The sequence below is a fragment of the Aspergillus stella-maris genome, assembly GCF_047715825.1.
Source record: "Aspergillus stella-maris strain CBS 113639 unplaced genomic scaffold BDV14scaffold_83, whole genome shotgun sequence".
NCBI lineage: Eukaryota > Fungi > Ascomycota > Eurotiomycetes > Eurotiales > Aspergillaceae > Aspergillus > Aspergillus stella-maris.
The window spans coordinates 41,502-68,842 of NW_027396877.1; the positions used below are offsets into that span (position 1 = coordinate 41,502).

At 50.7% G+C, this 27,341-nt stretch overlaps 14 protein-coding genes across 14 annotated transcripts; 8 read left to right on the plus strand and 6 right to left on the minus strand.

The window, feature by feature from the left end:
- The first annotated feature begins 37 nt into the window (after window positions 1-37).
- BDV14DRAFT_183047 (mRNA splicing protein PRP18) lies at window positions 38-1,375 on the plus strand. Its single transcript, XM_073770321.1, has 2 exons — window positions 38-1,046; window positions 1,100-1,375. The coding sequence occupies exons 1-2, from the start codon at window positions 133-135 to the stop codon at window positions 1,290-1,292; spliced, it is 1,107 nt and encodes a 368-aa protein (XP_073623206.1). The 5' UTR covers window positions 38-132; the 3' UTR covers window positions 1,293-1,375.
- On the minus strand, window positions 1,361-3,434 carry BDV14DRAFT_183048 (uncharacterized protein). The gene is made up of 2 exons (XM_073770322.1): window positions 3,133-3,434; window positions 1,361-3,051 (listed from the first exon to the last, which is right to left on the minus strand). Exons 1-2 carry the CDS (start codon window positions 3,155-3,157, stop codon window positions 1,496-1,498), a joined length of 1,581 nt encoding a protein of 526 aa, XP_073623207.1. The 5' UTR covers window positions 3,158-3,434; the 3' UTR covers window positions 1,361-1,495.
- A 305-nt stretch (window positions 3,435-3,739) lies between these two features.
- BDV14DRAFT_147767 (ADP-ribosylation factor family protein) lies at window positions 3,740-5,231 on the plus strand. The gene is made up of 2 exons (XM_073766493.1): window positions 3,740-4,129; window positions 4,187-5,231. Exons 1-2 carry the CDS (start codon window positions 4,081-4,083, stop codon window positions 4,975-4,977), a joined length of 840 nt encoding a protein of 279 aa, XP_073623208.1. The 5' UTR covers window positions 3,740-4,080; the 3' UTR covers window positions 4,978-5,231.
- Window positions 5,232-5,592: 361 nt separating this feature from the next.
- On the plus strand, window positions 5,593-6,195 carry BDV14DRAFT_193119 (uncharacterized protein; the record flags this gene model as incomplete). The annotated part of the gene is made up of 2 exons (XM_073771725.1): window positions 5,593-5,700; window positions 5,770-6,195. 2 exons carry the CDS (start codon window positions 5,593-5,595, stop codon window positions 6,193-6,195), a joined length of 534 nt encoding a protein of 177 aa, XP_073623209.1.
- On the minus strand, window positions 5,678-8,152 carry BDV14DRAFT_183056 (phosphatidylinositol N-acetylglucosaminyltransferase subunit A/GPI3). The gene is made up of 4 exons (XM_073770323.1): window positions 8,017-8,152; window positions 7,851-7,968; window positions 7,410-7,798; window positions 5,678-7,359 (listed from the first exon to the last, which is right to left on the minus strand). The coding sequence occupies exons 2-4, from the start codon at window positions 7,917-7,919 to the stop codon at window positions 6,357-6,359; spliced, it is 1,461 nt and encodes a 486-aa protein (XP_073623210.1). The 5' UTR covers window positions 7,920-7,968; window positions 8,017-8,152; the 3' UTR covers window positions 5,678-6,356.
- Window positions 8,153-8,303: 151 nt separating this feature from the next.
- On the plus strand, window positions 8,304-11,005 carry BDV14DRAFT_183057 (putative ATP-dependent RNA helicase DBP6). Its single transcript, XM_073770324.1, has 2 exons — window positions 8,304-8,832; window positions 8,878-11,005. Exons 1-2 carry the CDS (start codon window positions 8,357-8,359, stop codon window positions 10,907-10,909), a joined length of 2,508 nt encoding a protein of 835 aa, XP_073623211.1. The 5' UTR covers window positions 8,304-8,356; the 3' UTR covers window positions 10,910-11,005.
- A 307-nt stretch (window positions 11,006-11,312) lies between these two features.
- On the plus strand, window positions 11,313-12,548 carry BDV14DRAFT_204896 (dual specificity protein phosphatase family protein; the record flags this gene model as incomplete). The annotated part of the gene is made up of 1 exon (XM_073774616.1): window positions 11,313-12,548. The coding sequence occupies one exon, from the start codon at window positions 11,313-11,315 to the stop codon at window positions 12,546-12,548; it is 1,236 nt and encodes a 411-aa protein (XP_073623212.1).
- Window positions 12,549-12,687: 139 nt separating this feature from the next.
- BDV14DRAFT_183060 (uncharacterized protein) lies at window positions 12,688-14,333 on the minus strand. Its single transcript, XM_073770325.1, has 3 exons — window positions 13,751-14,333; window positions 13,616-13,693; window positions 12,688-13,556 (listed from the first exon to the last, which is right to left on the minus strand). Exons 1-3 carry the CDS (start codon window positions 14,281-14,283, stop codon window positions 12,869-12,871), a joined length of 1,299 nt encoding a protein of 432 aa, XP_073623213.1. The 5' UTR covers window positions 14,284-14,333; the 3' UTR covers window positions 12,688-12,868.
- Window positions 14,320-15,072, plus strand: BDV14DRAFT_183062 (uncharacterized protein). The gene has a single exon (XM_073770326.1). The coding sequence runs from the start codon at window positions 14,363-14,365 to the stop codon at window positions 14,546-14,548; it is 186 nt and encodes a 61-aa protein (XP_073623214.1). The 5' UTR covers window positions 14,320-14,362; the 3' UTR covers window positions 14,549-15,072.
- Window positions 14,797-16,509, plus strand: BDV14DRAFT_204898 (uncharacterized protein; the record flags this gene model as incomplete). Its single annotated transcript, XM_073774617.1, has 1 exon — window positions 14,797-16,509. One exon carries the CDS (start codon window positions 14,797-14,799, stop codon window positions 16,507-16,509), a length of 1,713 nt encoding a protein of 570 aa, XP_073623215.1.
- Window positions 16,510-16,566: 57 nt separating this feature from the next.
- sur2 (sphingosine hydroxylase) lies at window positions 16,567-18,951 on the minus strand. The gene is made up of 2 exons (XM_073770327.1): window positions 17,749-18,951; window positions 16,567-17,694 (listed from the first exon to the last, which is right to left on the minus strand). Exons 1-2 carry the CDS (start codon window positions 18,437-18,439, stop codon window positions 17,105-17,107), a joined length of 1,281 nt encoding a protein of 426 aa, XP_073623216.1. The 5' UTR covers window positions 18,440-18,951; the 3' UTR covers window positions 16,567-17,104.
- Window positions 18,952-19,168: 217 nt separating this feature from the next.
- Window positions 19,169-20,630, plus strand: BDV14DRAFT_183067 (translationally-controlled tumor protein). The gene is made up of 4 exons (XM_073770328.1): window positions 19,169-19,478; window positions 19,618-19,894; window positions 19,953-20,112; window positions 20,163-20,630. Exons 1-4 carry the CDS (start codon window positions 19,464-19,466, stop codon window positions 20,245-20,247), a joined length of 537 nt encoding a protein of 178 aa, XP_073623217.1. The 5' UTR covers window positions 19,169-19,463; the 3' UTR covers window positions 20,248-20,630.
- Window positions 20,631-20,635: 5 nt separating this feature from the next.
- On the minus strand, window positions 20,636-24,579 carry BDV14DRAFT_147871 (putative C6 transcription factor). Its single transcript, XM_073766495.1, has 5 exons — window positions 23,667-24,579; window positions 23,580-23,619; window positions 22,509-23,532; window positions 22,133-22,458; window positions 20,636-22,082 (listed from the first exon to the last, which is right to left on the minus strand). The coding sequence occupies exons 1-5, from the start codon at window positions 24,383-24,385 to the stop codon at window positions 20,751-20,753; spliced, it is 3,441 nt and encodes a 1,146-aa protein (XP_073623218.1). The 5' UTR covers window positions 24,386-24,579; the 3' UTR covers window positions 20,636-20,750.
- Window positions 24,580-24,669: 90 nt separating this feature from the next.
- Window positions 24,670-25,944, minus strand: BDV14DRAFT_147880 (RNA-binding signal recognition particle subunit SEC65). The gene is made up of 2 exons (XM_073766496.1): window positions 25,393-25,944; window positions 24,670-25,325 (listed from the first exon to the last, which is right to left on the minus strand). The coding sequence occupies exons 1-2, from the start codon at window positions 25,808-25,810 to the stop codon at window positions 24,967-24,969; spliced, it is 777 nt and encodes a 258-aa protein (XP_073623219.1). The 5' UTR covers window positions 25,811-25,944; the 3' UTR covers window positions 24,670-24,966.
- Window positions 25,945-27,341: the final 1,397 nt, after the last annotated feature.

The window sequence follows — 27,341 nt, forward strand, 5'->3', positions numbered from 1 at the left end:
CAGGCTGCGCTGCGCAACGATTCCGCCTCCGACTCACCTCCCAACAACAGTCTACCACTATCACGCATTTACTACAGCCCACTGAACCTCAACTTGACAGACTTGAAAGGGCGCAAAACCAAATTCCTCACCATGGATTTCGCCGCCTTAATGTCAAAAGAGATCTCCAAAGCCGGCGGGTCCTCAACACCGAATTCTACCTCCGACACCTCAAAACCCTCCAAGAAATACGCCCGCCGCGCAGACGAAGAAGCAGCCCGAGTAGAAGCCTACAAAGAAGAGCAAGCGCGGCTAGAAAGAGAGCGCGAAGAGCGGCAATCGCAAAAGCGCAAACTCGAAGAAGAAGAAGCGGATCGACGACTTGAGCGCGAGGAGAAGAAACGACGACTTGCTGAGGAGTCTAGGAAGAAGAGGGAAGAAGAGGAGGATAAGAAGGAGAGAGAGAGGAGGAAAAGGATTGGACTACCTGAGTTGCCGCCTACGCCGTCTGAGGGCGAGAAGGATGAGAGTGGGAAAGATGGTGAGGATAAGGAGGATATTAATGAGGAGGAACTTACGGAGAAATTAAGAGAGATGGAGGAGCCTGTCCGGTTATTCGGAGAGACACATAAGGGCCGTTTACGACGATATAAGAAGCTGCTTGAGCGGTCGCTCGAAACGCAGAAGATGTCTGATGGGCCGATACCGACGACGCTGGAGCCTGTGCCTGAGGTGGAGATGAAGATTCCGGATGCAGTTCCCAAGGACTCTGAGGGTCGGCAGTTCTTGTTCCGGCAGCTGGCTTCTTACTTCAACATGGTGCTGTTTGAGTGGGAGCTTGCGCTGGCAAAGCGTGATGTTACGGTCAAGCAGAGTCTGCAGGGACGACAGGCGTACAATGCGATGGTGCAGTCGCGGGAGAATATGACGCCTCTGTTCCGGAAGTTTGAAAAGTCAGATATCGACGATAGCGTGCTTGAGCATGTCGTTGAAATCACAAACAAGGCCCAGCAGAGGAGATACGTCGATGCTAATGATGCCTACCTGCGCCTGAGTATTGGAAAAGCGTACGTTCACTCCCTTTTCCAGTTACAAGGCATACATAGCTAACATTTAACAGAGCATGGCCTATTGGTGTTACCATGGTTGGTATTCACGAACGTTCGGCGCGGGAAAAGCTACACCAGGGCGACAAGCAAGCCCATATCCTTAGCGATGAGAGCACGCGAAAATACCTCCAGAGTATCAAACGGTGTCTCAGCTTTGCTCAGACTCGCTGGCCTCCGGATGACCAGCTGCAGATCATGGGTTAAGCCTGAGAGCTTAGACTTATTCTACGAACCAAAATTATTGTACTTCAAGCGATATAGAGCAATATTATGTTCAATCATATTAGGAAAGACAATTCAACAAAATCCTTCCCAGATGCAAATGCAAACTATACACGAAATAGACTCTAGGTCTAGTATCTATACAACATGCAACATGACAACTCCAAGCCAAACGTGAATTTAAATTACTTCCAGATACCCATCAACCAGGTCCATATGCCCCTGGATGCTTTCTGTATGGGACCGGGTGATGACACAGCGTGTTGCTCTTTGTCTGAGCAGAAAGGACCGCCATTAGAATAAACATCGTGACCGTCGATACCTTGCATAACGCCTATATCTTGTCTCGAAGCAGGTGTCGAGGTCCTATTGGTTTTAACATTCTCACTGATATCCTTGATCAACTTTCCAGCTGCCTGAACGCAGCTACCGTATGCAAAACGGATAAGTGAGTCCCCTGTCAAACTGCCGATGATGAAGACATCTTTCGCAACTTCGACGGAATCGATGGCCTTAGCGCGCAGTGTCTGTCCTGAAATTGTAGGATTCGGCTCGGTGTTGTCGTCAGAGCTAATAACCTCCCGCAGCAGACTCTGGTCGAGGTAACCAAGACTGCCTCGTCGGCCTGTGGCGTACACCATCCCGCGCACTTTTCGATCTTGTGTTGTCCCATCAGGAAGACGAAGAGTTATAATGGCAGACGATTCCTGTATCTGCACATCAATGATCTCGGTGTTTGGTAGCCCTTCGTAAATGTCGGCCCATGGTCGACTTTCAAGAAAGGGAGAAGAGGTCGTCCGCAGGGGTTTGATTCGTTTTGTGCTCTTTGGCTGCTTGGCTAGAGCAGCCCGTCGCATTAATCTGTAAACACCGGCATATTCGGGATATGCCTGTTGATGGCAGCCGCGCAACGGCGACGGCCGGTTGTCGGGATCCCATTTGAAGATGTGTAAAATCTTCTGATCTTCTGGTGCAGAAATAATCACATCCGCTGCCGAGAAGCCAGATCCAATAACAAGTAATGGCGTTTCAGGCTCTGGCTGAAGTGATGCGAGGGGTCTGATGAGCGGACGGGGTTGTAGAACTTCGGAAAAGATACCGCTTGCCAAAACTAGGTGTTTGCATCGAAGATTGTGCGATTGGATGAAGAACCCATCTTCGTCTCGTTGAATGCCCCTAGCATTTTCATTCGAGGCAAAAGCGCCATCAATGCCGACGGCTTCCGGATACGCGCGAAAATAGTCCGCCGTTTCCTGCCTGCTCGGCCTAGTATAGGCGGGAAGGTCTTTGCCCGTGGTTTTGCGGTAGTGGTCAGCAAAAGAATAACCAGGCAAAGAAAGCATTGAAGCATAGCTCAGCGTCTGGATTTCCCAGCTTGCCGGCATCCGATTCTCCGTCCATTGCCCACCGGGCCGCGGCGCATTGCTGAGTACTCTATGAGGGACAGCTTTGAAAGGCTCATATCGCCATTCTATGTTAGTGACGCTCTGCAGTTCCTCGACATCGACACTAGGGCGGACAAGGGTATCTAGCAGTACGTTTGCTGGTAGAGCCTGGGTTGAATATGAAAGGCGGGAGGCGGCGAAATGCTCAGTCAATGCGTCCACATCGGCTCTCAGAAGGGCCGGAGAACCCCGTAGCTTAGCGTCAAGTAATGGATCGGGATGCGGATGCTGAGACGAATAATATGGAAAGTGGCCGTGAAGTATGTACGACAAGATCATGGCAGACGGCCCGTTGCCTGGAGAATCCGGGGTCAATAAGGATGGTCATTGGTGCAAGATAGGACACAATCTGCGGGCAGCCAGCTATGGCGACATACCGATGATAATGGTGTCAGTGTCCATGGGAGGCTTATATATGAGTACCACCCCCGGCAGGCCGGTCAGCGCGGGGCATGGACTACGCTGAGGAGAGAGTGCGGAGAACACAGATGTTCAAGGCAAACGATCGGAAACCAGTTCTACCCTTGAGCGAAGGGAGGGCAACTGGACGGCCATTGAGCAAGGTCGTTACATTAGGAGCAGAGGACTACGCACTCAAATGAAGATGGAAGAGGGTCGGGAATGGAGCTCGGCGGAAGTGGGAGGCGCCATGGAATCGGGAAATGCTGACAAAACAGGGGACTTTCCAAGAGGAGCCTCCAACGGGGCCGTTAACCAGGAGCAGCAAGGCGATATCTTGACAGGCAGTCGCTCTTCTCGAGGACTAGATTTGGGTCTGGTTGGAGCGCGGACCACGGACCACAGAGTGGGAAGCTTGCAGCGAGCCGCCACTGCGCCGAGTCCTCATTGGCAGACAAGCACGACATCATCCCATCTGCCGTTGTAGATTTGCTTTTTCTCAGCTATACTCCATGCTGGCACATGGCCCTTCAAACACCGAAGTTGCCGGCCGTAATTGCTGCGACAGCGCATACTCTGTAATGCTCCGGCGTCCAGATATCGTCGGAGTAAGAATGAAGTCACTCTGATTTGTAATCTGTCTGCCGCGGGGTGCATCTGCTTCAGGAAGGTAGGGCTCAGGGCCAGAGTTAGTCAGCAGTCAGTCCTCCTTCCCGATACGGACAAGGCTGACGCGTTGGCCTGAGGCCCTGAGCTGGCCCTGTTTCCCAAGAACCAAAGATACGATCTCCGCAAAGAGTCAAGAGATGGCCGTTCCCTTGCCATGATTCCCTCGCGCACCGTCACTTCACCTTCGCTATAATCGCTACACTGAGGCTGCGCTGCCGCATCGACGAGCGGGCTGGCAGGCTGCCTGCCGATACAAGATGTACCATCTGGCCAAGTCGCTCTATATGTACGCCACCAGCAAAGAGGGTATGTCGCATGCTAGAAACTCTTTATATTCTGGCTAACGAAGACTTTGTCGTGTAGAATACTCCGTTCTACTCCTCGGCTTGGATAATGCAGGCAAAACCACGCTCCTCTCCCAGATCAAAGCACTCTTCCAACCTCGCGCCGATGGCACGGCCGCACCCAACCCCGGTAAAACCGTGCCTACTGTAGGCCAAAATGTCAGTACGATAACGCTGCCGGATATGTACTTGAAGATTTGGGATGTCGGTGGTCAAATATCCATGCGGAACCTATGGCAAAGCTACTACTCTAGCTGTCACGCGATCGTTTTCGTCGTGGACAGTACAGACGTCGGCCAGAATCCTGATATCACGCGGCTTCCTTCGTCGACTCCGGTGACCGCGAGCAGTTCTAGAAAACCATCAGTCTCAGCGCAGGGCTTTGGGTCATCAAAACCGACGGCAGACCAAGATACCGACGGGGACGGCGACGCCGATGCGGATGGCGAAGAGTCCAGTTCATCCAACTTCACCGAGCAAATAGCCGGCATCAATGCCCCTGGCAGCGACTTCGGCCGGCTCGATGAATGTCGTCGGGTTCTAGAATCTGTGCTCGGCAATACCGATGTTACCGGTGTACCCATCCTCGTGCTTGCAAATAAACAAGACATGGAGGATTCAGTCGAAGTTGTCCGAATTAAGGAAGGGTTTGTGCGAAAGGTCTTCGAAGGAGAAACGGGAGGCGTCGTGCGCGACAGCCGTGTATTACCTATCAGTGCGCTCATGGGGTCAGGCGTGCAAGAAGCCGTCGAATGGGTCCAGAGTCGGGTGAAATGGAATAAGGAAGGCAGACCACCTGTTATGAGGTGAGATCGACAGTATGTCCTGTTGATCCTAAGTCATGGCATTTTTTCGTCGCATCATATCTCGTTTGGCGCTGGGGGTTGCTCATCTTTTTGTTCTGCTGCGAAGATACCTAGACCGTTCCTGTTTCTCATGTCGATTCTTTCAATTGATGAAAGATACATTCAAAGTATATATTATTCTAATATAATCTAGACCAAGCCTTCTTTCCGACCCTTGTTTCCAGAGCACACCAGCGACGCCTAATATCTAATCTTTGGCGCGGGGCCGATAGACGACTACCCTTTCCGGCAGTTCCGTGACACCCCTACCACGGCACCATCACCACAACGTCACCCAGCACGCCCAGAATCAATCAGACCAGCACTAATGAAGCTGAAGTCATCTCATGCACCAAGGGTCCAATAGTCGCGAGTGGCTAAAGCTGTATGATCTGAAGATGAAGTCAACCAAGCCGCTTGACGTCACGCCCAATCACGATGTTAGGGCTATCTATGGTATATAACAGCTACCATGTACTCCGGATTCGAGCCCAGCATTTACAGAACTACTATCGAATTCATCCACATCCATATCCATACGATATACAACTTTGGAAAACACATCAAGCACATCATTACAATGAGCCACCTCAGCAACCCCCCCAACAACCAGCAGGGCTTCTTCCAGCCCGGCGTCAAGGGCACAGGTCCAAACCAGCAGCCCTATGGCCCATTGGCACACGACAAGGTACGTGTCTTTTATCCCACCCAGAATCACCTCACCGGATGAATATAGCTAACTTGGATAATGGTCCAGCACGACATCGGCGTAAAGGCCTCCCCCGCCGACCGTGTGCCCGAAAGCCACCTCCAGACTTTCCCACCCGGCACAGCGCCCGCAAGCTCCTCCTACCAACCAAACCCAATCGACCACACGGGCGAACAAGCCATGAACCCTAATGTTGACCGCATGCACGGGAAGGAGAGTGTTCGCACAACAGCCGAGTCTACGTTGCCTGGAGCAACATCGAAGGATGTTCACCAGCGCGCTGGACACCCGGGTACAGGCCAGACTAGTGCAGAGCTGCGACACGACGGACAGAGTCATAGGAAGAATCCTGGCGGTGGGATTGAGGGCGCTGTGAAAGGTGTGAATGATCAGTTTGGATCGAGGACTGAGCAGATTTTGGAGAGTCAGAAGCCGACTGCTGCGGGGGGGAGTCATGGGAGTGAGCGGTTCTAGAATGGATCCATGATAAATTGAATGACGGATGTTTTGAAATGTGTATTTATTAGCATAAGTTTGTACAATACAATGCGATAACTTGAACCAAGCAAGTAAAATGGGTATCATCGTGACCGGTTCCGTGGACAAAAGAAAAAAGAATAGAAGTGAAGGTGAAATCATGAAGCCAGACCGAGACGTTCCTTATCGCCTTTAGTGCTGTTGCCGTTGGCTTCGTTGAGCTTCTTTGGCCAGCTTCTTGCAATGTCGATGTTTGCTCGGGGGAACCACATTTCGAGAAAGGTGTAGAGAAGGAAGTCGATAACGACGCAGAGGCAGAACAGTTTTCCAGCCCAGACGCCGCAGCCATAGTATCGCTTTAATCGGTCTATGAGACTGAAGTTGCGGACTCGATCGCCGGCTTCTTGGATCTCGCCTGGGTAGTATCCGTAGAACTCTTGGGGGCTGATATCGCCGGAAATGCCCTTGTATACACGCTCTGTACGGCGTGCAACGTCTGTCCAAGAATACATGACTTTCACCTGGTCGTGAAATCGCTCGGTCCGGACCTTGTTGGATCGCAAAGCACTGATTGCTTTGCTGGTCGCCAATACTATGTCGTCTTCCTCTGGTTTGGCAAAAGTCGTCATATGTTGAGGGAGCACCTCCGGAATTCCACCAACTCGAGTGCACACCACGTACAATCCACAGCTAGCAGCTTCAACAATAACAGTTCCGAAAGCCTCTGTCAAACTGGGATGTAGGTAGATGTGGCCTCTAACCATAACGTCTCGGACTTCTTCGTGTCGAATGGCACCAATCATCTCTACTTTGTCTTGTAGAACATTTCGTTCAAGCATCTGCTCCAAGTCGATAGCCTTAGGCCCAGAACCTGCGATGATGAATCGTACATTCGGATGCGATGCGAGGATTCTCGGAATGGCAGCAATCAGAAGGTCCGTGCCCTTGTTGTAGAAAAGGCGCGAAATGACAACGATTGTGATGATGTCGTTCGGGCCTATCGGTCTCGGGGGAGGCTGGATCTGTGGTGTCCCACCAGACTGCCGGTCATTTGCTCGGGCTGTAGCATTGATTGGCCGGAAATTCTCCGCGACAACAGCATTGGGGATAACGGACACCATCAGCGGGTCTAATGAGGCTCGAAGAACAGTGTTCTCCTTGCTAGTGGATATTAGAAAGACTGGTCGGCATTTCGTGAGGGTCCCTCTTACCAAGTATGGCTGACACATATAACATGGTCAACATCACTCAGCGTAAACTTCAGCAATTTGTTGGTCAAAATTGACCCGGCATCGGCGAATCCAAATAATGAATGATCGGTGAAGGCAGTCCGCAGGCCCATGGTCCGCGCGTGCAGAATGGCTTCATGACAGAAGCTACTCAAACTCTGATGTCCATGGACAATCTGGATTTGCTCCCGAATGACGATGTTTCGAAAGATCGGGAAGAAAGAGAAGACCGTTGGCATAGTCGTTTCCCGGTAGATGACAAGAAACGGTACATGGTATACCTTGAGGCCATTTGTCAGGTATCGGACACCCGTCCGGCCTTTGTAGGCATGTGTAATAATGATCACTTTATGCCCGCGATCAATGAGTTTCTAGCATGGAATGAGCATCTATCAATACCAAGACCTCGACGGGGAGACTTACTGTAGATAATTGGTAGATGTGACTTTCAACTCCACCTGTATAACGGTCAGAGAGCTGTTTGAAGCTCATAGGTGAATACGACTAACCTGGTTGGGGGAAGAAGAAGTCACTGACCATACTGGGTTATAGTTAGCATAGTGTCTCGGCCAAGCTTCGGAGCACTTACGCAATGTTGTAGGGCATATTGGCGATTGGAACGGCCGGTTCCTTTTCGGGACAGCGGTTCTCACATGTTATTGAAATATAACTAGTACTTGAAACGACTTGTCGTCCATGTCGCTCATAGCGCTGGCCGACCACAGTGAAGCATTGATGGAAAGGAGACACGCATGCCTTTGATGCTGTTGACGATCTGCAAGAGTCCAGACCCTGGCGGTAGGCGGGCGGTGTACTTTCTGCCGGACTTATTCCCCGCTAAAAAATGTTTGGAGAAGAAGCTTTTCTGCGCCTGCAGAAGCTGCGACCAGTTGGTTCAACCGGGCATCTGTGCCGGAACTACCTTGATCATGGCCGGTGATCGCTCGGGTAGCCATGATACGCCCGTGAAATACGCGTCTCCCCCGACGAGCGGAAAGAAATCACACAAGCGCAAGAGAGACCTCGATGGCTCCACCATCTCTTCATCTACCCCGACGAAGAAATCTAAGAAGGACAGATCCGAACCATCGACTCCTGTCTCGGATAAGAAAAGCAAGAAAAAAGAGAGAACCAGTTCAGTCTCGGTCGATAAGCCCTCGAAGGAGACCAATTCGAAGGACTCGGCCAAAAAAAAAAGTGCTGTTTCGCCGGTCAGCGAAAAAACGAAGTCTGATGATGTCAGCGCCAAACGCAAAAAGAAGTCAAAGTCAGAGAAACGAAGAACTGCAGAAGAAGATAGTGATGCAGATGAAAAACCTGCGGATCTGAAAGAGGAAGGTCAAGATACAGACAAACCGAAGAAAACCAAGAGCAAGGCTTCTACAAAGACGAAGAATCACAAGCGGTCGGAGACTGCAGATGATGCAGAGGATGATGGCGGTCCGAATAGAACAAAAAACAAGTTTGCGGGCATCCTATCCAAATTTGAGAGGTCTGCGAAGGTGAAAGAAGCGGCAGCGGAGAAAGGGCATCACAAGGAGGAGAGCAGCGAAGAAGACGACAACGCAGCTGAACCTGTCGTAGCGCAAGGATTGGAGCCGATACCTCAGCCGGCGCCGGTACTTGAGGAGGCTGAGAAGCCAACTTATTCTTCGCTTCCGGCATGGCTGGCTAACCCGCTGAGGACATCAACTGAGACGAGAACCAAATTCGCCGATTTAGGAATCGACCCCAAGCTCCTTCGTGTTCTGCAAGATAACGGTTATAAGGATGCATTCGCTGTGCAGTCTGCTGTTATTCCACTTCTTTTGAAAGGGACTAAGAGCCATTCTGGAGATCTCTGTGTTTCGGCGGCCACGGGATCCGGAAAGACGCTTTCCTACGTTCTTCCCCTCGTCACTGAACTGGAGCAAATTCCTGCCCCGAGGTTGAGGGGGCTCATTGTGGTGCCAACCAGAGAATTGGTCAAACAAGCTAGAGAGGCGTGTGAACTATGCACTGCAGGGACTGGGCTTCGTGTCGGGTCTGCCGTGGGAAACGTTGCTATCAAAGATGAGCAGCGATCGCTCATGCGTGCGGATCAAGTATACAGCCCGGGATATGTGGAGTCGCGACAGACGGCCCAGTTGACAGGAAATGAATGGACCGACTTCAGCCTACAAACCTACATATCAAGTACAACCGACTTGGGCGATACTCTACCTGGGTATGTCCATAAAGTGGAGCCCAATGTCGATATCCTCATTTGCACACCCGGCCGTCTTGTGGATCACCTCCGCTATACCAAAGGCTTCACATTGAAACATCTTCAGTGGCTTGTCATTGATGAGGCTGACAGACTGCTGAACGAGAGTTTTCAGGAGTGGGTTGATGTTGTCATGCGTTCACTTGATGCACGTAAGGACTCCGATGCTTTCGGCTCAACCGGACAGTTTCTGGCGGGTCTTGGACTTCCCTTGCAAACCAAAGAGCCCAGGAAAGTGATTCTCAGTGCTACAATGACCCGGGACATCTCGAAGCTGAACACATTGCGGCTCACGAACCCTCAACTGGTTATTGTTGGGGCTGCTGATCGAGGCGATACAGCAGAAGGTGACAGCGGAGTTGTTGCTCTTGCAGATGAAAGGTTTAGCCTGCCAACAACACTTAAAGAATATTCTGTTGCGGTCGGTGATGGAGCGCAGAAGCCATTATACCTTCTGCGTCTTCTATTAGATGAAATCAGGCTTGCTGTTCCATCTTCTGCAAAGGCTAAGAAATCAGCTCCATCAGAGTCCGACGAAACTAGCTCAGAAGGAACCAGTTCAGATGAGACAAGCTCAGACGAGTCCGACTCTGAGTCCGACTCTGGCTCTGAATCTGATTCCTCGGATGATAGCTCCAGCGAAGACTCCGACAGTGACTCGGAATCCGAATTCGATGTCGAGGAGCCTACCAAGACTCCTACCAACAAATCTCAACGCAGTACAGTGTTGATCTTCGCAAAATCATCTGAATCTGCCTCACGTCTTTCCCGCCTCCTAGCGCTTCTCGACCCATCATTGTCTGGTCTTATTGGGACCATCATCAAATCCAACAAATCCTCGGCATCCCGAAAAACACTCAGCGCCTACCGCCAGGGCAAACTTTCCATCATCATTGCCACCGATCGGGCATCACGTGGTTTGGACCTTCAGTCCCTGACTCACGTTATCAACTACGACATCCCCGCCAGCATCACAACCTATGTACACCGTGTCGGCCGTACAGCAAGAGCAGGAAAGAAGGGTTCAGCATGGACTTTGGTGGCACACAGAGAGGGCAGATGGTTCACGAACGAGATCTCCAAGGGCGCTGACGGCAAGATCACTAGAGCCACCAAGGTCGAAAGGGTGCCCATGAAGCTGAACAACATGAAGGAAGTCAAATCCAGGTACGCTTCTGCACTAGACGTTCTGGAGAAGGAAGTCAAGGCCGGGGGAGCGAAGAAAGGTGCGCGTTAGATCCTAGCCTATCATTCTTGCTACACTATTATATAGAGATATCCAATCTACTCAACCTCGCATGTGAGGAGTGTTTTCCTATCCATTCATTTGGCCTCTTACCGTCTTGAACACTCAAGAACAAGAATGCGAAAGTCGATAATGACGACATCTCAACGCGGAATACTCGTCCTGGAATCGAGCTCCTAAACTCTATACTCCCCAGACTCAAGTCCCCGGAATATGTGCCCTTCTGACCCTTCTCTTCTTCCCTTCTCCATCTCCTCTACATCTACCCTCCAGAAAGCACCCCCCACAGCAAACCAGCATCTATCTACACAAAACCACATCAATAATGACCATACCACAAATCAAACAACTTCCTCTACCAACCACCCACATGCTCACCATCTCACCACCCAAAATGGACCTCTCCCGAGCCCAACAAAAGCTCAAAGAGCTCTTCTTCGCCGGCATACTCCGCTTAACACCCCCTCAACCACCTAAGCTCAAGGACACGGACAAGGACAAGACTCCTATTTACAATGTCTTGGAAGCGTATGAGGTAAAAGAAAGGGACCCCCTGCCTCCTTTCGTACCTTGGTATAGGATCGAAGCTCAGAAAAAGGAGAAAAAGCGAGCCAAGGAAGAGGCCAAGAAGAAGAAGAAGGGGATAGAGACCAGAAAGAACACACAGGAGCTCAGCATCAGCAGTGGCAGAAGCGGCAGTGTCAGCTGGAACAATAGCTCTACAAATGAGTCTACGACTCCTCTAACAACAACGACCTCGACGACAAGAACGTCTTTGAATACGTCAAGACCAAGCACGAGCACGAGCAGGAGCACGAGCACAAGCGACTCGAAATCAAAGTCGGATTTAAATTCCGAGCCCACGCCAAAATTTTCACCTCAATCCGCAAGCATGACGCTCACACCCATCCTCCCGGGCCTGATGCTATCAACCTCCCCATCAGCCCTCGACAGAGCCATGCTCAAATCACATAACATCTCGACAATCATCATGCTCACAGTATCGCCGCCATCAAAGAAAGACCTGGAAACTTTCGGCGCGCTAAGAATAGAGCACAATCATATCCCTCTCGAGAACCACGCTGTGCAAGACCTCCAGAAGCATTTCGGCTCAATCAGCGATTACATCAATGCGAATGCGCCGAGGGAATTGAGGACGAGTTTCTCGTTGAAAGATGTGGAGAATCGGTATATTATTGAGGAGGATGAAGCTGAGCGAGATGCTGCTCATTCTCGTGCTCGTGGGCATGAGGGTACCGGTCCTTCAAGGGAGAAGGGGTGTACGAGTTCCTCGAACGACGGGGAAGACGAAGGGGAAGGGGGTGTCCTGCTATACTGCGATCTGCACGATGGTCGAAGTGTTGCGATCACTGTCCTTGTGGCTTTTATTATGAGGCAGTTTGGTGTCCTCGCTGGCTCGGCGCTGAAGTTCATTGAAACCAGAATGGGATCTGTTGAGTTGAGTCCGCATTTTGTCAAACAGTTGGATATTTGGATCGGGGTTCAATGGAAGGTTTGGACATTTGATCGAATGAGAGGAAGAGTGAGGGAGCCGAACTATGAGGATTTCTTGGTGGGAACGGCGATGGCGTTGGCTGTTGACTGTGTTGATGGACCTTTTGGTGTTTGAAGTCGTTAGATTATTCTTCTGGTTTGGGCTTTCATTTTGGCTTTTGTCTTTATTGTTTCCTCCTCCTCTTCCTTCTTCTTCTTCTTACTCTTGCTGCTTTTTGTTTATTCTTTTTTCTTTTTTTTTTTCAATTGCTCTTGTTTTTTTTATTCTAGTTATAAGCAACATCAACAAAGCCTACCCATTCTAGTTTACAACTGTCTCAAGTACAAAAGAGTGTATGAGGGTCAGCTACTAAACCATGCGCGCCGGAGATATAATAATGTAGAAATGTGTCGTGCTGTAAAAACCAGAAGTGACTTGTCGAAACCCTCAAGAAATTAAAGCGGGTAATCGCGTACCATAAAATGTGGTTCTCGTGGCGAGCCACCATTCCGGTACTGCCACAGTCGACTGAGTCTTCTGACCTTCAGACGGGGCTGGATGTTGTCTTTGACCTCGTTATCCACGATAGCACCGTCCTCAAAAATGTCTGGGTTATCTACTGTCGTTTCGATAAAAGGGCTCGTATCAACGACCCGGCGGTCACGTCCAAGTGGGAACATGGTAGCCAGGTAGTGTTGGTTGAACAAATGGCCAGAGCCCTGATGCACGAATATCTTCCCAGCAAAGCGGTTCGGTACTTGGGCAAAATTCAACACACCCCAGAGGCCCACGAAGTCACCATCGTTGACAAAATGCTCAATGTATATGATGGGGCTGTGGTCTTTCTCGCCAGGTTCTTTGCTTGCAAATGTCCTGACGGGGTTGTTGAAGTGGTTGGCGGCGTTGCCAAACGTATAGATTTCGAGCTTGCGGAGGTCTTGCTGGGGTAGCTCATCGTAAAGCCAGTCTGCGATTAGGCCTGCTTCAATCCCTCCTTGACTGTGTACTATCAAGACTACTTTTTCAAATTCGTTCTTCGTCAAGGAAGCCCTAACGAGAGCATATGCATCTCGAACATCCTGCGTTGGATAGGAGAAGCAACGCTGAATGAGACACTGGATGACATCGAATACTAGGCCGGTGCTAAGAAATTGAATCAGTATGTAAATATCAGGTCAATGGTAGTGATATGATGGACGTACGACGGATTATGCAACCCGGTGACTTTCCTGTTGAAGGTATAGCCTAGACGATCGAGGTTCATCTGCAGCCACGTATGGCTACAGGTACAAATGTCAGCTTACCTCGTCACTTGATGTTTGAGCAACGATACTCACCCACAAGCAATGCCATTAATGAAGATCCAATGCTCCTTAACATGTTCAAGAGGTTGCTGCTGGGGGTAATTTGACACCAAAAGAGCCCTTTCTCCATTGAGGACCGCATCACAAACTTCCTTGTTGGCCCAGAGAAACCAGCCAACATAGATCGTTACCCAAGGAAATGGAACCATGCAGAGAAAGCAAATGGGTATCGAGATAAGGAAGAGTATCTGGATACTGCTTATAAGCGCCTGAAATGCCAGGTTTTTGATATTGGACAACGATGGATGCAACTCGTTCAGGTCGTCACCATTGCGAACCTTCAAGGGCGACAATAAACGTGGTAGAGCCCAGAGATTGCGGAACACCAGTTGAATATCCTCTTGCAGTAGCTTCCATGGCGAAGAAGTGTAAGGCAGCGGCTTTTCCATTGGGGGCCTGGGACGAAGAGTGCGGCCGATCATGGTGCTGGGATCAGGCCCGAAATATAGTTCGAGGAGGATTGAGCGGTAGTGATAAAAGTTGCGATACAAGCGTTCGCAGAACATAAAGAGTGGAATTGGATTGGCTTGGTAGTAAAGTAGTGGGAGATGAGGAGGTTGGGGAAGTTGAAAGTTGAAGCGCGTGATGCGGTCACTCTCTTGTTTGTGTTGTCGCCGTTCCTTCCTCTTTCTTTCTCTTCCTCTTTCTCTTGTCCACCTGCTCGTGATCATGACCAGTACATCTCACCAGTACTACTCCTTGTTTGATAGCATTGTGAAACCTCCAGATTTGGAACAGCAAAGAAACAACCTTACATCATGTCTTCTTTGATCCGACTGCCTAGGCTCCAACAAACGGACAATGCATTGCCTTTCACCATGAGATCAAATCTACAAAGACATCAAATAGACGAGACCTAAGTAATATAATGAGCTTCGACTGGTGAAACTGTCTCTCAATTTATTCGTCAAAATGCTCGCTCGCCATCTTTCCTCTCCAGAAAATCCTCTACATCCACAAAATGATCCCGAGCCAACTATTATCCCGGTAATATACCATTTCAGCAAGAAACCTCCAATATGCCCGAGCGGAGCTCGATAGGTTGGCTAAAAGACCCAAAATATCCTCTTACCGTACCTGATCTCAGCGAAGCATGCCTGAAGGAGTTGGTCAGGATTCTGGCAACGGACCCTCCGCTAGACGTCTTCCCCTACTACGAACAGTACACCAACGACAAAATCCAGGAAGCCATTAAAAAACTTCCCCCAACGCTCTGCAGGAAATCTTCGCTCTTCTCACTTCCCGGCTCAACCAACCCTGCCTCAACCCTTTGCGCCACCCACAAGCGCCTTAACCCGTACATCGTCAGCCACATATTTCGCCTGATAAAGCGGGAAACCGAGAATCATCTGGACCTTGTCATCGGTTGGTACCCGGGGTACCCAGAAAGGTTACAGTGGGATGTTAAGGAGGTAGTACAAGGCTTACGATCTCTCAAGGGATTGTGGCAGTACCCTGATCCAGATCAGCATCCCGTGAGTGAAGCCATCCGACCCCAGCAGAACAAATGCGAAGCATGCATAATCTCTCGCGTCATCACAGACCTAGAGAATTTGCGAAATCTTCGCATAGCACTCCTTAGCCGGACCCCGCAACGATGTTCCTACCGATCACCCCCAAAGCTATTTGGAATAATCGAGGAAGCACTGAACCAACGTCATGGACAGTCTCTTGAATGGGTCATCAATGCCAGCTCACAGCTCTCCATGGCTCTAAAACAGGCTCGGAAAAATGCTGCTCGCTGCAACCCCTCGCGCCGGAACTCGCGTAGGTGCAGTAGTAGTCAGTGTGAACCTCGCCGTTGGCCTAACAGTACACCCCCTGAAGAACCATCAGACACTGCCCGCATCCTCAATCTAAGTCCTCATCCCAATACAAGACGCCGACGGCCTAGTTCACAGACCGTCTACTTCTGTATGCTCTCGGAGTCAATCTCACCCCCTGACGTGCCCAACGAGCACACACAGAAAAGCGAAGGTAGTGATTACGATAAACGACAGTCCGAACTCATCCAAGACATCCTCGACTTTTACTTAAAAAGCAGTCAGGCTACTTCCCCGAACTCTAGCTTGACCAGCACATCGCCCTACAGACCACGCCTAATAGACGAAAACAACTCGGCAAGGACCGGCAACAGCTCGCGCTCTTCCTCCTCGTGGGAAGATAACTGGGATACATCAACCATAACAGTGCAGCGCACTAGCACAATCAACAGAAAGCTGGTAAGTCAGATCGGCGATCTACTTGCCGAGGGGCATCATTCTACCCCGCCAGTGATTGAGCCACCGCCCGCTCCAGACCCCGATCCCTATTCTACCTTCGACGGAGAAGTCAGCCCTAAGTCATCCCCTCGCCGCCGAGTTACAATAGTCGACCACCCACCCGAACACATTCCCAATCCCAATCCAAATCCCAACTACGCCTTAGAAGTCAACCCTCAGTCCACCCCCTGCCGAAGAATAACCATAGTTGATCCCCCAACCAGACACAATAGCCACAAGCCAACAGTAGAAGACTACGAGGCAACGCTGAACAACTGGGGCGGGTTCAGCTTCTACTCTGATAATAGTCGCGACGGGAAAAGTGGCAGTGACGCTGCAACGGAAAAGGGTGTCCAGATCGTTGCGCCAGTTGCGCCAGTTCCAAGGAAGAAGAGCTCTGAGACGACGACTTGGAGTATGCTTTGGCATGAGGCTAATGATGAGTCAAGGAGAGGGTCCCAGCGTCGGTGACGTTCTGTGTTCGTTAGGAAATCATGTACCTACGAAGATGTATGAGTATGAGAATATGTACTTTTAGAGGATAGATTGCCCGTTCAATGATGCCATTCTAGTACCATTCAATATCCGCCTTGTCAAATTGCAAAGAAACCAGGTAATATGTATAATGCAAAGAAAGCATGAATTAAAGTAAAATAATATCATGATTCTCATAACCACTTCCACAGAACCAAACTCAACTCAAGTCAACCCAATCTCAGCCTCGATCTCAACCCCAGTTTAACAATTGAACTCAATAGACAACACAACAACCACTCTCACTAATTATAAGTATGCCACAGACAAAAAGATAAAATATTAGACTTAGACATCAATGTACAACGAATGAAAGCAATGCATGCAGCAGGCAGCCCGTACGTAACGCCTGGTTATTAATACAGAGTAAGTGAGGATTTGGTGCAACCCAAGAAAAAATAGAAGAGGTGGAAAAAACGCCCACAGTGCTAGGAGACGACCTGCAGCTCCGGAGACTGCAACGATGGGATCAAATGAAAAGAAGAGTACAAAGATGGTACAGTTTGTATGAAAGAAGGACTCAAAATCCAGATTAAAGGATGTTGCTGGTAACGCCGTGGTTGACGCCCTTTAGTGAGTCGACGCTAGGGGACAAGCTGGCTGTCTTCTTGCGCAGGCGAGTCCGGGCAGTTTTGTCGGTAGAGTCTTCAGGGGAGACAATAGCAGCGGCGGCATCAGATGAGCTGTTGTCGGCGTCGGATTCCTGTTGTTGCGGCGCTCCTCCACCGACTGCCTTCTCAGCAGCCTCGCGGGATCGCTCGTAGCGGAGCTTGACCTCGCCCTTCCATTGGGTGTTGAACAAACTGTCCCAGAAGGTGAAGAAGGGCTGGGAAAAGTTCGTCTTGATACCCCAGCTTTGGTGGTGAATGTCATGGTAGGCGGCGTTGTTCGAGGTGGCATGCTGCAGGGGATCCCAGGGAAAGGCGTAGCCGCAGTGGTCGTCGACGGTTTTGATGGTGGAGAAAGTGAAGAACCACATGCTTTGGCGATGGGTCATGCCAGAGGTAAGGAAACCAATTCCAGCACCGACGGTGTCGAGCAGAAGACCTTCAACTGGGTGGTTGTAGAGGGCACCGTAGGCATAGGGAACATAAAGGCGGTGGTGACGCGAGTGGAATTTAACTAGGAAAAAAGTTTAGCATTGAATGAGCCAATGACTCGTATTTTGAGACTTACTGTAAAGCCAGCGGTTCAAGTGCATCGCACGGTGGAGGAAGTACTGCCATGTATCCACAACGCAGATACCCCAGGTGAACTGCAGCGCTGGGATAGCAAACCAGTAAACGAAAGACGCCAGAGACATCTCCCAGTTGGCGAAAGCGGGAACCACAGTCTGGGTTCCGCTCTCTGAAACAATCAATTGCGTGATATCGGGATAACGACCGCCCGCAACAACTCCAGCCAGCATCTTGTGCCCGCTCTGAGACAGGTTCGCGGCCACGCCAGAGGCGTCAAACCCGAACAAGGCGAGCACGTAAGGCAAGCCTCTCTGCAAGAAGCGGATTCGGCGAGCCCAGACAGCTACATCATATTCCTCCCTGCCAATGTACTCTTGCTCGTCGAAGAGAGCCATCATGAGACCGGCAATCGTCTGAACGACCTGCTGTAGAACGACGTCTCTTACGACATCCCATCGAGAAGCACGGTTTCTTGTCAAGACTTCGGCGGGTGTATGCAGTCGGTATTGTGGAAATAGGTCATAGACATCGATGGCATGGAAAATCATAGACACGGCCCAGTAGGCTACCACGGGAAGAATTAAAGCAAGGATGTTGTCCGGGATTCCATTGACGAGCGAAGGACGAGGAGTCAAGGTATAGGCAGGTAGAGGAGGAAGGTCAGAGACCATTGTTGTGTTCGTAGCCATTGTGAGAGGCAGACGAGGTTGGTAATGCGCGGTCAAAAGGGTGTGGCAAATGTCGGGTTCGGGCGCATCGGAATCGTAAGATTGGTTGCGCTCTCGTCGGACAACAAAACTGTAGGACAAGGAAACTGTAGACGAGCTGTATAATGATAAAGCAGCCGACGAGGCGAGGTTGTTGTTGTTGCGATTAAAGGGAAGCGAGGATGAGGCGATTTATACTTGAAGGATCAGCAAGCTGACTGTAAGAGGGCGGCCCACCACAATCCAGGGGATTGCGGGAGTAAGCGGAGGTTGAGAACGGAAAGACAGGGTCAATCGCGGTCGGGGCGTAGGGTCGCGTTGTCGGGAAGCTTGAGGCCTTTAGGGAAGACGGATTGTAGAGGAAGATGAGGAGGAATAAGAATGAAGTTCAAAAGGAGCGTAGGCAGTAGGAAGTAGTGACTGATGAGGTTGGAAGAGTTCTGGGAGCGGCGACAGAAAAGTCAAGGCCGACGGACTCAGTTCAGCAGTGGCACCACGGAGGATAAGAGCTTACCGTATCTGATCGAGGGAACCATTGCTGTTTTCGTATTGTAAGATACGCCAGTAGGGCCACTTTCACATGCCAACTGCCGGTACTGTACTGTCAGATCCCATCTCCTGATAGCAGCCTCAACCTCAGGCATTGCCAGAGCGCCTTGACATGTGGTCAGGGTCTACAGCATCAGACAATCTTAGACCCCTGAATCGTGTCTACTACCTAGTAGACTACATCGTACAATACGATGTTGATTGGAATTGTTTGTGCCTGAGTCCAGACCAGGCCAGACCCAAAGCGGCTAGATTGATTTGCCCCCTCAGAAAAAATTGGAAGAAAGACAGCAAAACCCCACCAAATGGCTGCCGCTAAATAAACCTCGTTTTTTCCCCTCCGTCCTGTTCTTCCCTTTCTCTTCTCCAGCCTTGCGCCATTCCATCCCTTCTCCCTTGATACCCTTCTTTCTTCGTTTCTCCTTCAGTTGCAGGATCTTCCTCCTCTACCTTCAAAATGATTATCTACAAGGTTCGTCCTCGATCTCCCCCTGCGACACTCTATACCCGTCTCTCTACCCCACTTTGCAACGCCTGTAAAAAAACAAACACTACAACAAATCAGCTCAATTACAAATAATCATGAGACTAACATGCCGTTCTCTTACTAGGACATTCTCTCCGGTGACGAGATGGTCGCCGACACCTTCAACCTGAAGGAGGTCGACGGTGTCTTCTACGAGTGCGACTGCCGCAAGTACATGAAGAGCACCAACGAGGACTTCCAGCTCGAGGGTGCCAACCCCTCTGCTGAGGATGCTGATGAGGAAGGTGGTGAGGGTGAGAAGGTCATGGTTCACGACATCGAGGACCAGTTCCGTCTCGTCTGGCTCAAGACCGAGGAGGGTCTCAAGCCTTCCAAGGACGCCTTCAAGGGTCACCTCAAGAGTATGCTTTATCCTTGCGCTATACTTACCGAGGCACAACTAACGATATTTTTTTCCAGCCTACATGAAGAAGGTCCTTACCAAGCTCCAGGAGAAGAACACCCCCGCCGAGCAGATCGACCAGTTCAAGAAGAACGCTCCCGCTGCCGTCAAGAAGATCCTCGGCAACTACGACAACTACGATATCCTCATGGGCCAGTCCATGGACGGTGATGCTATGTATGTACCACTTCATTATTACAATCAGGGCCATCAACTGACAACCATAGGCACGTCCTGATTGACTTCCGCGAGGACGGTGTCACCCCCTTCGCTACCCTCTGGAAGCACGGTCTCGAGGAGATGAAGGTCTAAACTACATTCTACGATTTCATGAAGAATAACAATACATTTTGTTCAACGAAGGAAAACAAAAAGAAGGGAGATGGAGAGAACGCAACTCGCTGCTTGAGTGCGGTTGCTTGTCTCGTCGACATATAATATCCTAAGCTTAAGCTTCCATATCGCATATTCTGGATCCTATTTGATCAGAGTCACGCCTCATGAATTCCATACCTGTTACGCCCAATATCTTCTCTTGAAAAAGCCAAGCCTGATGCTTACTTCGTGTCTCTGGGCCACTTTTCCGAGTCCTTATGACTTTCCGTACTGTCACGTTCAATAGTCCACCTCCTTTACCTCGGAAATCATGTAGATGTACTCGGAGCTTCAGGTCGATAATCTGACAGATATATTCAAAATCTAATCTCGTATAAAGTAAAACCCTATATAAAGAGAGGTATCCAGCCCAAAATGACAAATCCGCACCCGCTAAAAAACAAACCCAATTGCCAACAATATACCAAAATGCTTCAAAGCTAAGAGAAACCACCAGTATTCCACCCACCCGCAGACCCGGGACTCCTTATCACGCCTCCAGCCCCAGCCCCAGGCCCAGTGCTACCTCCACTCATATTAATACTCCCAGCCCTACTCCCCCTCCCCAATCCAACACCCACACCAACACCTACACCTAATCCAGCACCCAACGGATTAATCGCAACACCCAAATCGCCAAACTCGAACCCCGTCACGGAATCGAGCTCCATCAGCTCATCTGAAACAGGCAGATGCTGACCGAAGACAGCATCCCACTGGTCCCAGTCGAAGTTGAGGTTCGGGTCGACCATTGAGGGTGGGGTTGGGACGTTGAGCGCGCCGAGATGTGATTGGGATTGTGGGGAGAGAGGGGAGAAGAGAGGGTGAGATTGAGGTTGCATTTGAGGAGGGACTTGAGGGAGGTGTTGTGGTAGGGCTGATGCTGAAGTGGGTGTGGGTTGAGGTTGGAGTTGAGGGGCGAATGGTATTGAGGGGGCGGTTGCGGTAGGTGCGGAAGGGTTGTTTGAGATCGGGATGGTAGGGTTTGAGGGGATAGATGTCGTGTTGAGAGGGTTGTCTATGCCGGAGGTGAAAGGTTGAGGTATTGTTGATGGGGAGTGAAGGGGTTGAGGGTGCGGCGTTGTAGAAGGTGGATTGGCGGGGTTAGATGTCGGGACGTCGTAGCGCATGGGACTAGATCGTCGAATGGGTGCATTGGCACCAAGAGTTGAAGCGATACTTGGAAGGGCCTGAGAGCGCGTCATGCGGTAGAACATCTTCGAAAAGTCAAGCAGTTGCTCGCGGCTATGTAGGGGCTGCAGGTAGGCCGAGGAGCCTGAGTGGTACGGGTTTGTAGCGAGACATTCATCCGGTACAGCTACACCAGCTTGGATCTGAGCTTGCTCCGACCAGAGCCTCTGTGGATCGAGACCAGCCTTTTGCCATGCTTGATGGCGAAGTCGGCGAATCATGTCCCAGGCCTCGCGACCACCGTCCTTCAGCGGACGTTGGGTTGAGATTCCATCCTCGCCTCCCACGACGCCTCCATCCGGACCGGTGATCGAGAAGATTTTATCGATGAAAGCTCGAGACCTTGGAGCTTCTGGGCTGTACGGTCGTTCGTAAAGATCAATAAGCATGATCATAGTTGCATGCATTGGCTGGTGATTGCCAGGCCAGCTCCATTGGAAAGGTTGGAAATCAGGGTCTGTAGCGAGGGAGATGAACTTCTCCATGAATCCATGACAATGGCGAAGCGCACTTTGTCTTGCAGCTGGCCAGATCCGACTCCGAGCGTTTTTCAGGAAAGGCTGATAAGCAACGCAGAAAGCCTAAGTCAAGGTCAGTGAAGCCCAATTAAGACATTGGGGAAGACGCCTACTTTATCAGCATAAAGCCTCAGCACTATTCGCGCCCATTTGTGAAAAGACACAAGAACCGGCGTATGGTATTGCTCCGTACAGGTTGGCGCCGCATCTCCAGGGAGCGTCGAGTCAACGCTTAAGGCCTCTGTAGGAGAGCGAGAGAAGGACCAAGATCTGTTTGAGGCGCCCGAAGGAATATCGGACTGTTTGGCTTCTGGAATGCGGTCGACGATCGAGTTTATTTGCATTTGAAGATTGACAAGAATGGACCTTAGCTCTTCCATGTCTTGTCTTGTTACAGGCTTGGTCCCGAGTTGTATCTTCATGATTCGGCGAACAGCACCTGATGGGGTTAGTTACATGGTCGCGAGGACATAGCTGAGATCAACTTACGAGCCATCGTATATTTGCCGGTGGCAGCTAAGTAGTAGACATTTACCATAGATGTGCCACCGCATACTGTAGGATCGTCTGGGTCATCTCGAGGCCGCAAGCCGGCTCGAACCATTCTTTCATATTGCTCGACTTCAGGCGTCCCCAAGAGCGTGTCTTTGGTTTCGCTTGTCTCACGGACGTCCCAAAAGTTCTCATCATTCACCAACGGAGGAAGTCCGCTTGACATCGAAACCACGCCATCCATATGCACAATATGCCACCACATTCGACGACGAAACTCAGCCTCCGAGGCACGAATGTCAAAGTTTGCGGGATCACGGTGCAGACCCATCGTCTGGGCAACTCTCATTGCAAGATTGACAAACAAGCTGCTTGTTAGCGGCTCCTCCTCTTTGGAAAGTATTGTCTGCACGAGTAGATAGGCGGCTAGTCCTTGCAGAGAAGGACTGCGTAGGAAAGATGTTTTCGTCAACCACCGCGTAACCTGGTCATTGTATACTTTTGATAGAGCCGCGCGCGTCGCGCCATTAAACTCGGCCTTGATTGTTCTCAAAGAAACTGACACCGATCCACCGTACCAGATGGCGTATAGTAGTGGAATAAAGGACGGATCGGGGCAGGTCTCTCCGGAATAACTACTAGAATCGTACCAGTCCCAGAAGGCGTTATAATGGTTTAGAACAGTTGGAGGATGTACCACAGGACTGATGGCTTGGATTCCGGACATGAATCCCTTGTACAGAATATGACTTTGCCGCTTGGCAGGTATGTACTCGAGCATATCGGGCTCAACAACTTTGTCCTTCACGGACGGTGATCCATCCGATGGGAATAGTATTGACCTTTGAAAGGCAGGCTCCGTGGATGGTCCTTCTTGAACAGTAGCGGTGGCATCGTCACTTGAAGGTATCCAGTGGCGATTTGTCGTATTTTCCACGGTCTCTTCGGCGTAGTCTTCGTTCGACCCGGATGTCTCATGTGAGCGAGTTTGATCTCGAAGAAATTGATTGAGATCATTTATCTATGGGAATTAGCTCCTGTTCTGGTGGAGGGAATCCAGAGTGTTACCTCGTGAGAGATGTATGCCCAAAATGTTGTACCAACATATCTATACGTTATTAGCCGAGCAATTTGAGCCTAGAATACAAGACATACCGCGATCTCCCATCTTCCAAGCTAAGATGTCCCAAATTCAAAGACCCCACCGGATCTACCAAGTCAGTCGCGTGCCCGGCCGGTATAGGAAATTCGTCACCACTAGATTCAGCTGTGCGGCGCGGGCTATCAGGCACAGCCAAACCATTTGGAGTTGGTGGCTCTAATTTTGGAGGTACATCCTGTGTCGCATCCTGAGCGAGCATCTGCTGCTCCGCCGGGTCCAGCGGCTGCGACGACTTGCTGAGTCTCTCTATCATCGACGTGAGTTTGTCCAGTCGCGCTTCGATTCCTTTCTGCTCGATAGGTCCAGCCTGCCTCAAACGACCGTACATCGACTGTATATCTTCAATGTCATCCTCCAGCTGCCGCGAAGCCTCCCGTCTCCGCTTCACACCATGGCCCCCCTCTGAGTCGCGACGACTGTGCGCGGCACCATCATGTTGCGACGCTGGATCATAGATACACTCCGTTCCATTTTTCGAGCAGTTTCCGCAGATTGGGTGTACCTTGTCGCATTTGACCTTTCGCCTCCGGCAGGTATGGCAGCTGTAGCTGGTGCGGTTGCGCGTGATCTGGCGACCTGGGAACTTTTTGCTTACGGATTTCGGAGTGCTCGACGGCGCGACAGATGGCTCGGCAGAAGTATCGTATGCGAAGCGGATTGGGGTTTTATGAGGCCCATTCGGGGAGGTGGTGGCTGTCGGACTGGGGTTCATGGTCCGTTCGTGAGCGCAGTGGCGGGGGAGTTCGGTCTCCGAGTCATCGATACACTGCTAGACTTGAAGCCCCTCATGGGGAGCGGGGTAGTAGTTATGATGTTAGGTCATAGAAAGAGTCGATTCCTTCAGGAGCAACGAGAACGAGAGTGCATTAGCGACAGAATCTAGGCCTTGAGAAGCTTGGGCGAGGTGAAAGGTGAGAGGAGCAGCGATTAAGCTGGAAACTATGGAGAAGCCCGCATCAACGGCCGGCCGCCTGTCAGCCAATCAACGCCTCTACAGTTCGCAATTCCCATAAGCAGCACGAGGGTTGACGTCTTAAGCCTCGTGCATTACGAATGTATAATATAGGAATTATGAAAGAAGGCTACATTGTATTTGAGCTCCACATAATGGTTTGATCATCAAATTGCATTTATATTTCGCATTCAGTCGAGATGGTATCAAGAACACACGCGGACATGCCTCTACCTCAAAACAGAAGACCATAACAAAACGCCTTTCGCCAATGCCAATGCAATCCAGACATATACACTGCCGCGCGAGCCGATAGATCACGGGATATGCGCATAGCCTCCTCAAGCCTTGCCCTTCTTCTTATCCTTCTTCTTTTGACTGCCTCCGGAGGGCTCGCCGCCTCCGCCCATCATACCAGCCATATCGGATAGCCCAGGTATTTGCGGCATGCCGGGCATTCCTTGCATGTTTTGCATCTCGGCCATAGCGTCCTTCAGTGGATTGTCGCTAACTCCACCACCACTGTATGCGGGGGAATGGATAGGTAGAATCTTGCCAATCTTCCAGCCACGAGGAGCAGGAGGGGCGTCAGGTAGTTTTTCGGGCATCGGAAGTCCTCGAATGCGTAACCGGTAAGGGGATTGTTCGGTGGTGGGGTGGGCCTTGAGATATTGAGCGACGAGGATGTAAAGGTGGTGTTCTGCTTAATCGTTAGCACATCCTTGCCCAAGCGCATTTAAGGTGAACTCATTGAGGAATAAACGTACTGTTCTTAATCTGCGAGTTGATGGGTCCCCCGCTCTCGTTCTTCAACTGCACACGAACTCGACCTGGATTTGCCCAATCCTTGGGGTGTAACTTCTCCGGCTCGAAGGCAACTTGCAATCCAAGCATCTGCACAGCGTCGACGATGTCCCTCGCCAATGGGTTCCCCACGGCCAGTTCTGCGCCAACCTTTCGACCCTCCGCGCGGGTGCGCGCCTTGTCGAAGTACACCGGGTACAGGCACTGGTAGTTCTTCGGAATTTCTCGCTGGGGTTCGGGTGCAGGTCTCGTGGGCATCGCGGAAGATGGAATTGAGCCCCCGGTTAGGATGGACTCATTGGCGCGGCTTGGGACCAGAGAAGGGGCAACCTCCTCTGGATCGGAGTCGGAGACTTCTTCCACCTGGGCGTTGCGGGACATGGTTGCTTTGTCGCGAAGAGGAGGAAATCGTAGGTTGAGCAAAATTAAGGCCCCGTAACCAGTTTTCAATTATCGGGGGGGATAAACCCGCGGGTGGTGACAATGGTAGTGTAGTTAGTGTTGAGGTCAAATGCAGCTGTCCTTGGGTTGTGTGTGGAGGGGTCACCTGACGCCGCCCACTTCCTTCCTCCTCCCCATACTTCGGTCTACTCGAGCTCTCTCCTTCTATGCCACCCATAACCTTCTGCAACTTCATTTAACCCTTGATGTTCCTGCTCACTATTACCCCAATGTCTAGGCCACTTAACACGTCTCTCAAGAGACCTTTTTCTAAACTGGGAGAAGGACAATAACCGGAAGAAGTTACCAAACTCGCTTGAACTGCTACCTAACCACGTTCCTCCCAGAAAATCCGCAAATACATCACGTAAATCTGAGCAAGTGGTTGAAAAACCGTGGTTTGGCACTCTACCGACCTCTCATAAGCCCCAGAAATTCAACCAAAAAGATAAGTTCTCATATCTTACGTTCGGTCAACCTCTATAGGTTAATTGTACAGCTTTGCGGGGGGTACAAGTCAAGAGACGCCACATTTACCGTCCTATGAGCGAAGCTCGGCAAGGTTGCCAAAGTTCTACCACTCGCAAGGGCACAAAGCTGGCATAACGGGGATTTCATCTCTGGTCTCAGGCATTATTCCGGGCTGGTGTCCTTGGGCCCTGATAGGGCACCTTCAGGATTGAATCACATCCAAAGACGTGACTACCGGCCCAAAGGGCTGACTGAAGATGCAACCCTCCTCCATGTTACCATACAGACACTCTTCACCTGTTGGTCGATAGACAGCGTGGACAACCCTGCCACAACCCGTGATCGGACGGGGTGGCGATTTGCCATCTACCCTGGAAAGGAGCCTGTTTCTGCCTATGACTCACATGGCCGCGCTAGCTGGCCTCTATAATCCTTGAAAACTTGATAAGGTAGCCATTCCGCAGCCATTCTGCTTGATAATCATTCATTCGGAGCCTCAAACTGCCACGCTGTGCCCCAGGGCGAGAATCTTGCCCAGTCTCATTTGTGCCAGTACCTCCATGATCTTCCGCTAGCCAGACTCTCGACCCGTCTCGAACTTTTTGTGAGTCATCGGTCAGATTCCATGCCATCCTTGATGGAGACGGGCCTGCGGAGATGACAGGAGCCACCATAACGTTACGACGAAGCCGCAACTACCGAATCTCACCCGAGGCAGGGAAGCCCGACAAGCAACGCCGACGCACGCCTCCAAAACATCACATTTTGCCCTGCTCGACCCAGGTAAAACAGTGCAGGCACCATATTTCCAACACGTCCAGTGGACCATCACGTACCGTACCACGTTGGCACAGAAGCGCCCTGGTTGATGACTCAAATAGCAGAAAACGGTCCCCGACACGATCTGCTGGACAACCTTACGAGGATCCAAGCGACTCAACAAGCTCAAGGATGGAGTCATTGTGGCACAGACACTTAAATGGCTTATCCTCGTTCCTAG

Excerpts from the sequence above, each read along its gene's own strand:
- BDV14DRAFT_183047 (XM_073770321.1), top strand. The coding sequence starts at position 133 with ATGGATTTCGCCGCCTTAATGTCAAAAGAGATCTCCAAAGCCGGCGGG. Across the intron at positions 1,047-1,099 it reads CGCCTGAGTATTGGAAAAGC|AGCATGGCCTATTGGTGTTA; the intron begins GTACGTTCACTC and ends AACATTTAACAG.
- BDV14DRAFT_183048 (XM_073770322.1), bottom strand. The coding sequence starts at position 3,157 with ATGGACACTGACACCATTATCATCG. Across the intron at positions 3,052-3,132 it reads CACTGACACCATTATCATCG|GCAACGGGCCGTCTGCCATG; the intron begins GTATGTCGCCAT and ends CGGATTCTCCAG.
- BDV14DRAFT_147767 (XM_073766493.1), top strand. The coding sequence starts at position 4,081 with ATGTACCATCTGGCCAAGTCGCTCTATATGTACGCCACCAGCAAAGAG. Across the intron at positions 4,130-4,186 it reads GTACGCCACCAGCAAAGAGG|AATACTCCGTTCTACTCCTC; the intron begins GTATGTCGCATG and ends TTTGTCGTGTAG.
- BDV14DRAFT_183056 (XM_073770323.1), bottom strand. The coding sequence starts at position 7,919 with ATGAGCTTCAAACAGCTCTCTGACCGTTATACAGGTGGAGTTGAAAGT. Across the intron at positions 7,799-7,850 it reads ACATCTACCAATTATCTACA|AAACTCATTGATCGCGGGCA; the intron begins GTAAGTCTCCCC and ends ATTCCATGCTAG. Across the intron at positions 7,360-7,409 it reads ATATGTGTCAGCCATACTTG|CAAGGAGAACACTGTTCTTC; the intron begins GTAAGAGGGACC and ends AATATCCACTAG.
- BDV14DRAFT_183057 (XM_073770324.1), top strand. The coding sequence starts at position 8,357 with ATGGCCGGTGATCGCTCGGGTAGCCATGATACGCCCGTGAAATACGCG. Across the intron at positions 8,833-8,877 it reads AAGACGAAGAATCACAAGCG|AACAAAAAACAAGTTTGCGG; the intron begins GTCGGAGACTGC and ends CGGTCCGAATAG.
- BDV14DRAFT_183060 (XM_073770325.1), bottom strand. The coding sequence starts at position 14,283 with ATGTTCTGCGAACGCTTGTATCGCAACTTTTATCACTACCGCTCAATC. Across the intron at positions 13,694-13,750 it reads ATTAATGGCATTGCTTGTGG|CCATACGTGGCTGCAGATGA; the intron begins GTGAGTATCGTT and ends TTGTACCTGTAG. Across the intron at positions 13,557-13,615 it reads ACCGGGTTGCATAATCCGTC|CACCGGCCTAGTATTCGATG; the intron begins GTACGTCCATCA and ends TCAATTTCTTAG.
- BDV14DRAFT_183062 (XM_073770326.1), top strand. The coding sequence starts at position 14,363 with ATGCGGTCACTCTCTTGTTTGTGTTGTCGCCGTTCCTTCCTCTTTCTT.
- sur2 (XM_073770327.1), bottom strand. The coding sequence starts at position 18,439 with ATGGCTACGAACACAACAATGGTCTCTGACCTTCCTCCTCTACCTGCC. Across the intron at positions 17,695-17,748 it reads CTTGAACCGCTGGCTTTACA|TTAAATTCCACTCGCGTCAC; the intron begins GTAAGTCTCAAA and ends CTTTTTTCCTAG.
- BDV14DRAFT_183067 (XM_073770328.1), top strand. Across the intron at positions 19,895-19,952 it reads CTTCAAGGGTCACCTCAAGA|CCTACATGAAGAAGGTCCTT; the intron begins GTATGCTTTATC and ends ATTTTTTTCCAG. Across the intron at positions 20,113-20,162 it reads TCCATGGACGGTGATGCTAT|GCACGTCCTGATTGACTTCC; the intron begins GTATGTACCACT and ends TGACAACCATAG.
- BDV14DRAFT_147871 (XM_073766495.1), bottom strand. The coding sequence starts at position 24,385 with ATGAACCCCAGTCCGACAGCCACCACCTCCCCGAATGGGCCTCATAAA. Across the intron at positions 23,620-23,666 it reads TTGGAAGATGGGAGATCGCG|ATATGTTGGTACAACATTTT; the intron begins GTATGTCTTGTA and ends AATAACGTATAG. Across the intron at positions 22,459-22,508 it reads CGGCAAATATACGATGGCTC|GTGCTGTTCGCCGAATCATG; the intron begins GTAAGTTGATCT and ends TAACCCCATCAG.
- BDV14DRAFT_147880 (XM_073766496.1), bottom strand. The coding sequence starts at position 25,810 with ATGTCCCGCAACGCCCAGGTGGAAGAAGTCTCCGACTCCGATCCAGAG. Across the intron at positions 25,326-25,392 it reads CAACTCGCAGATTAAGAACA|AACACCACCTTTACATCCTC; the intron begins GTACGTTTATTC and ends ACGATTAAGCAG.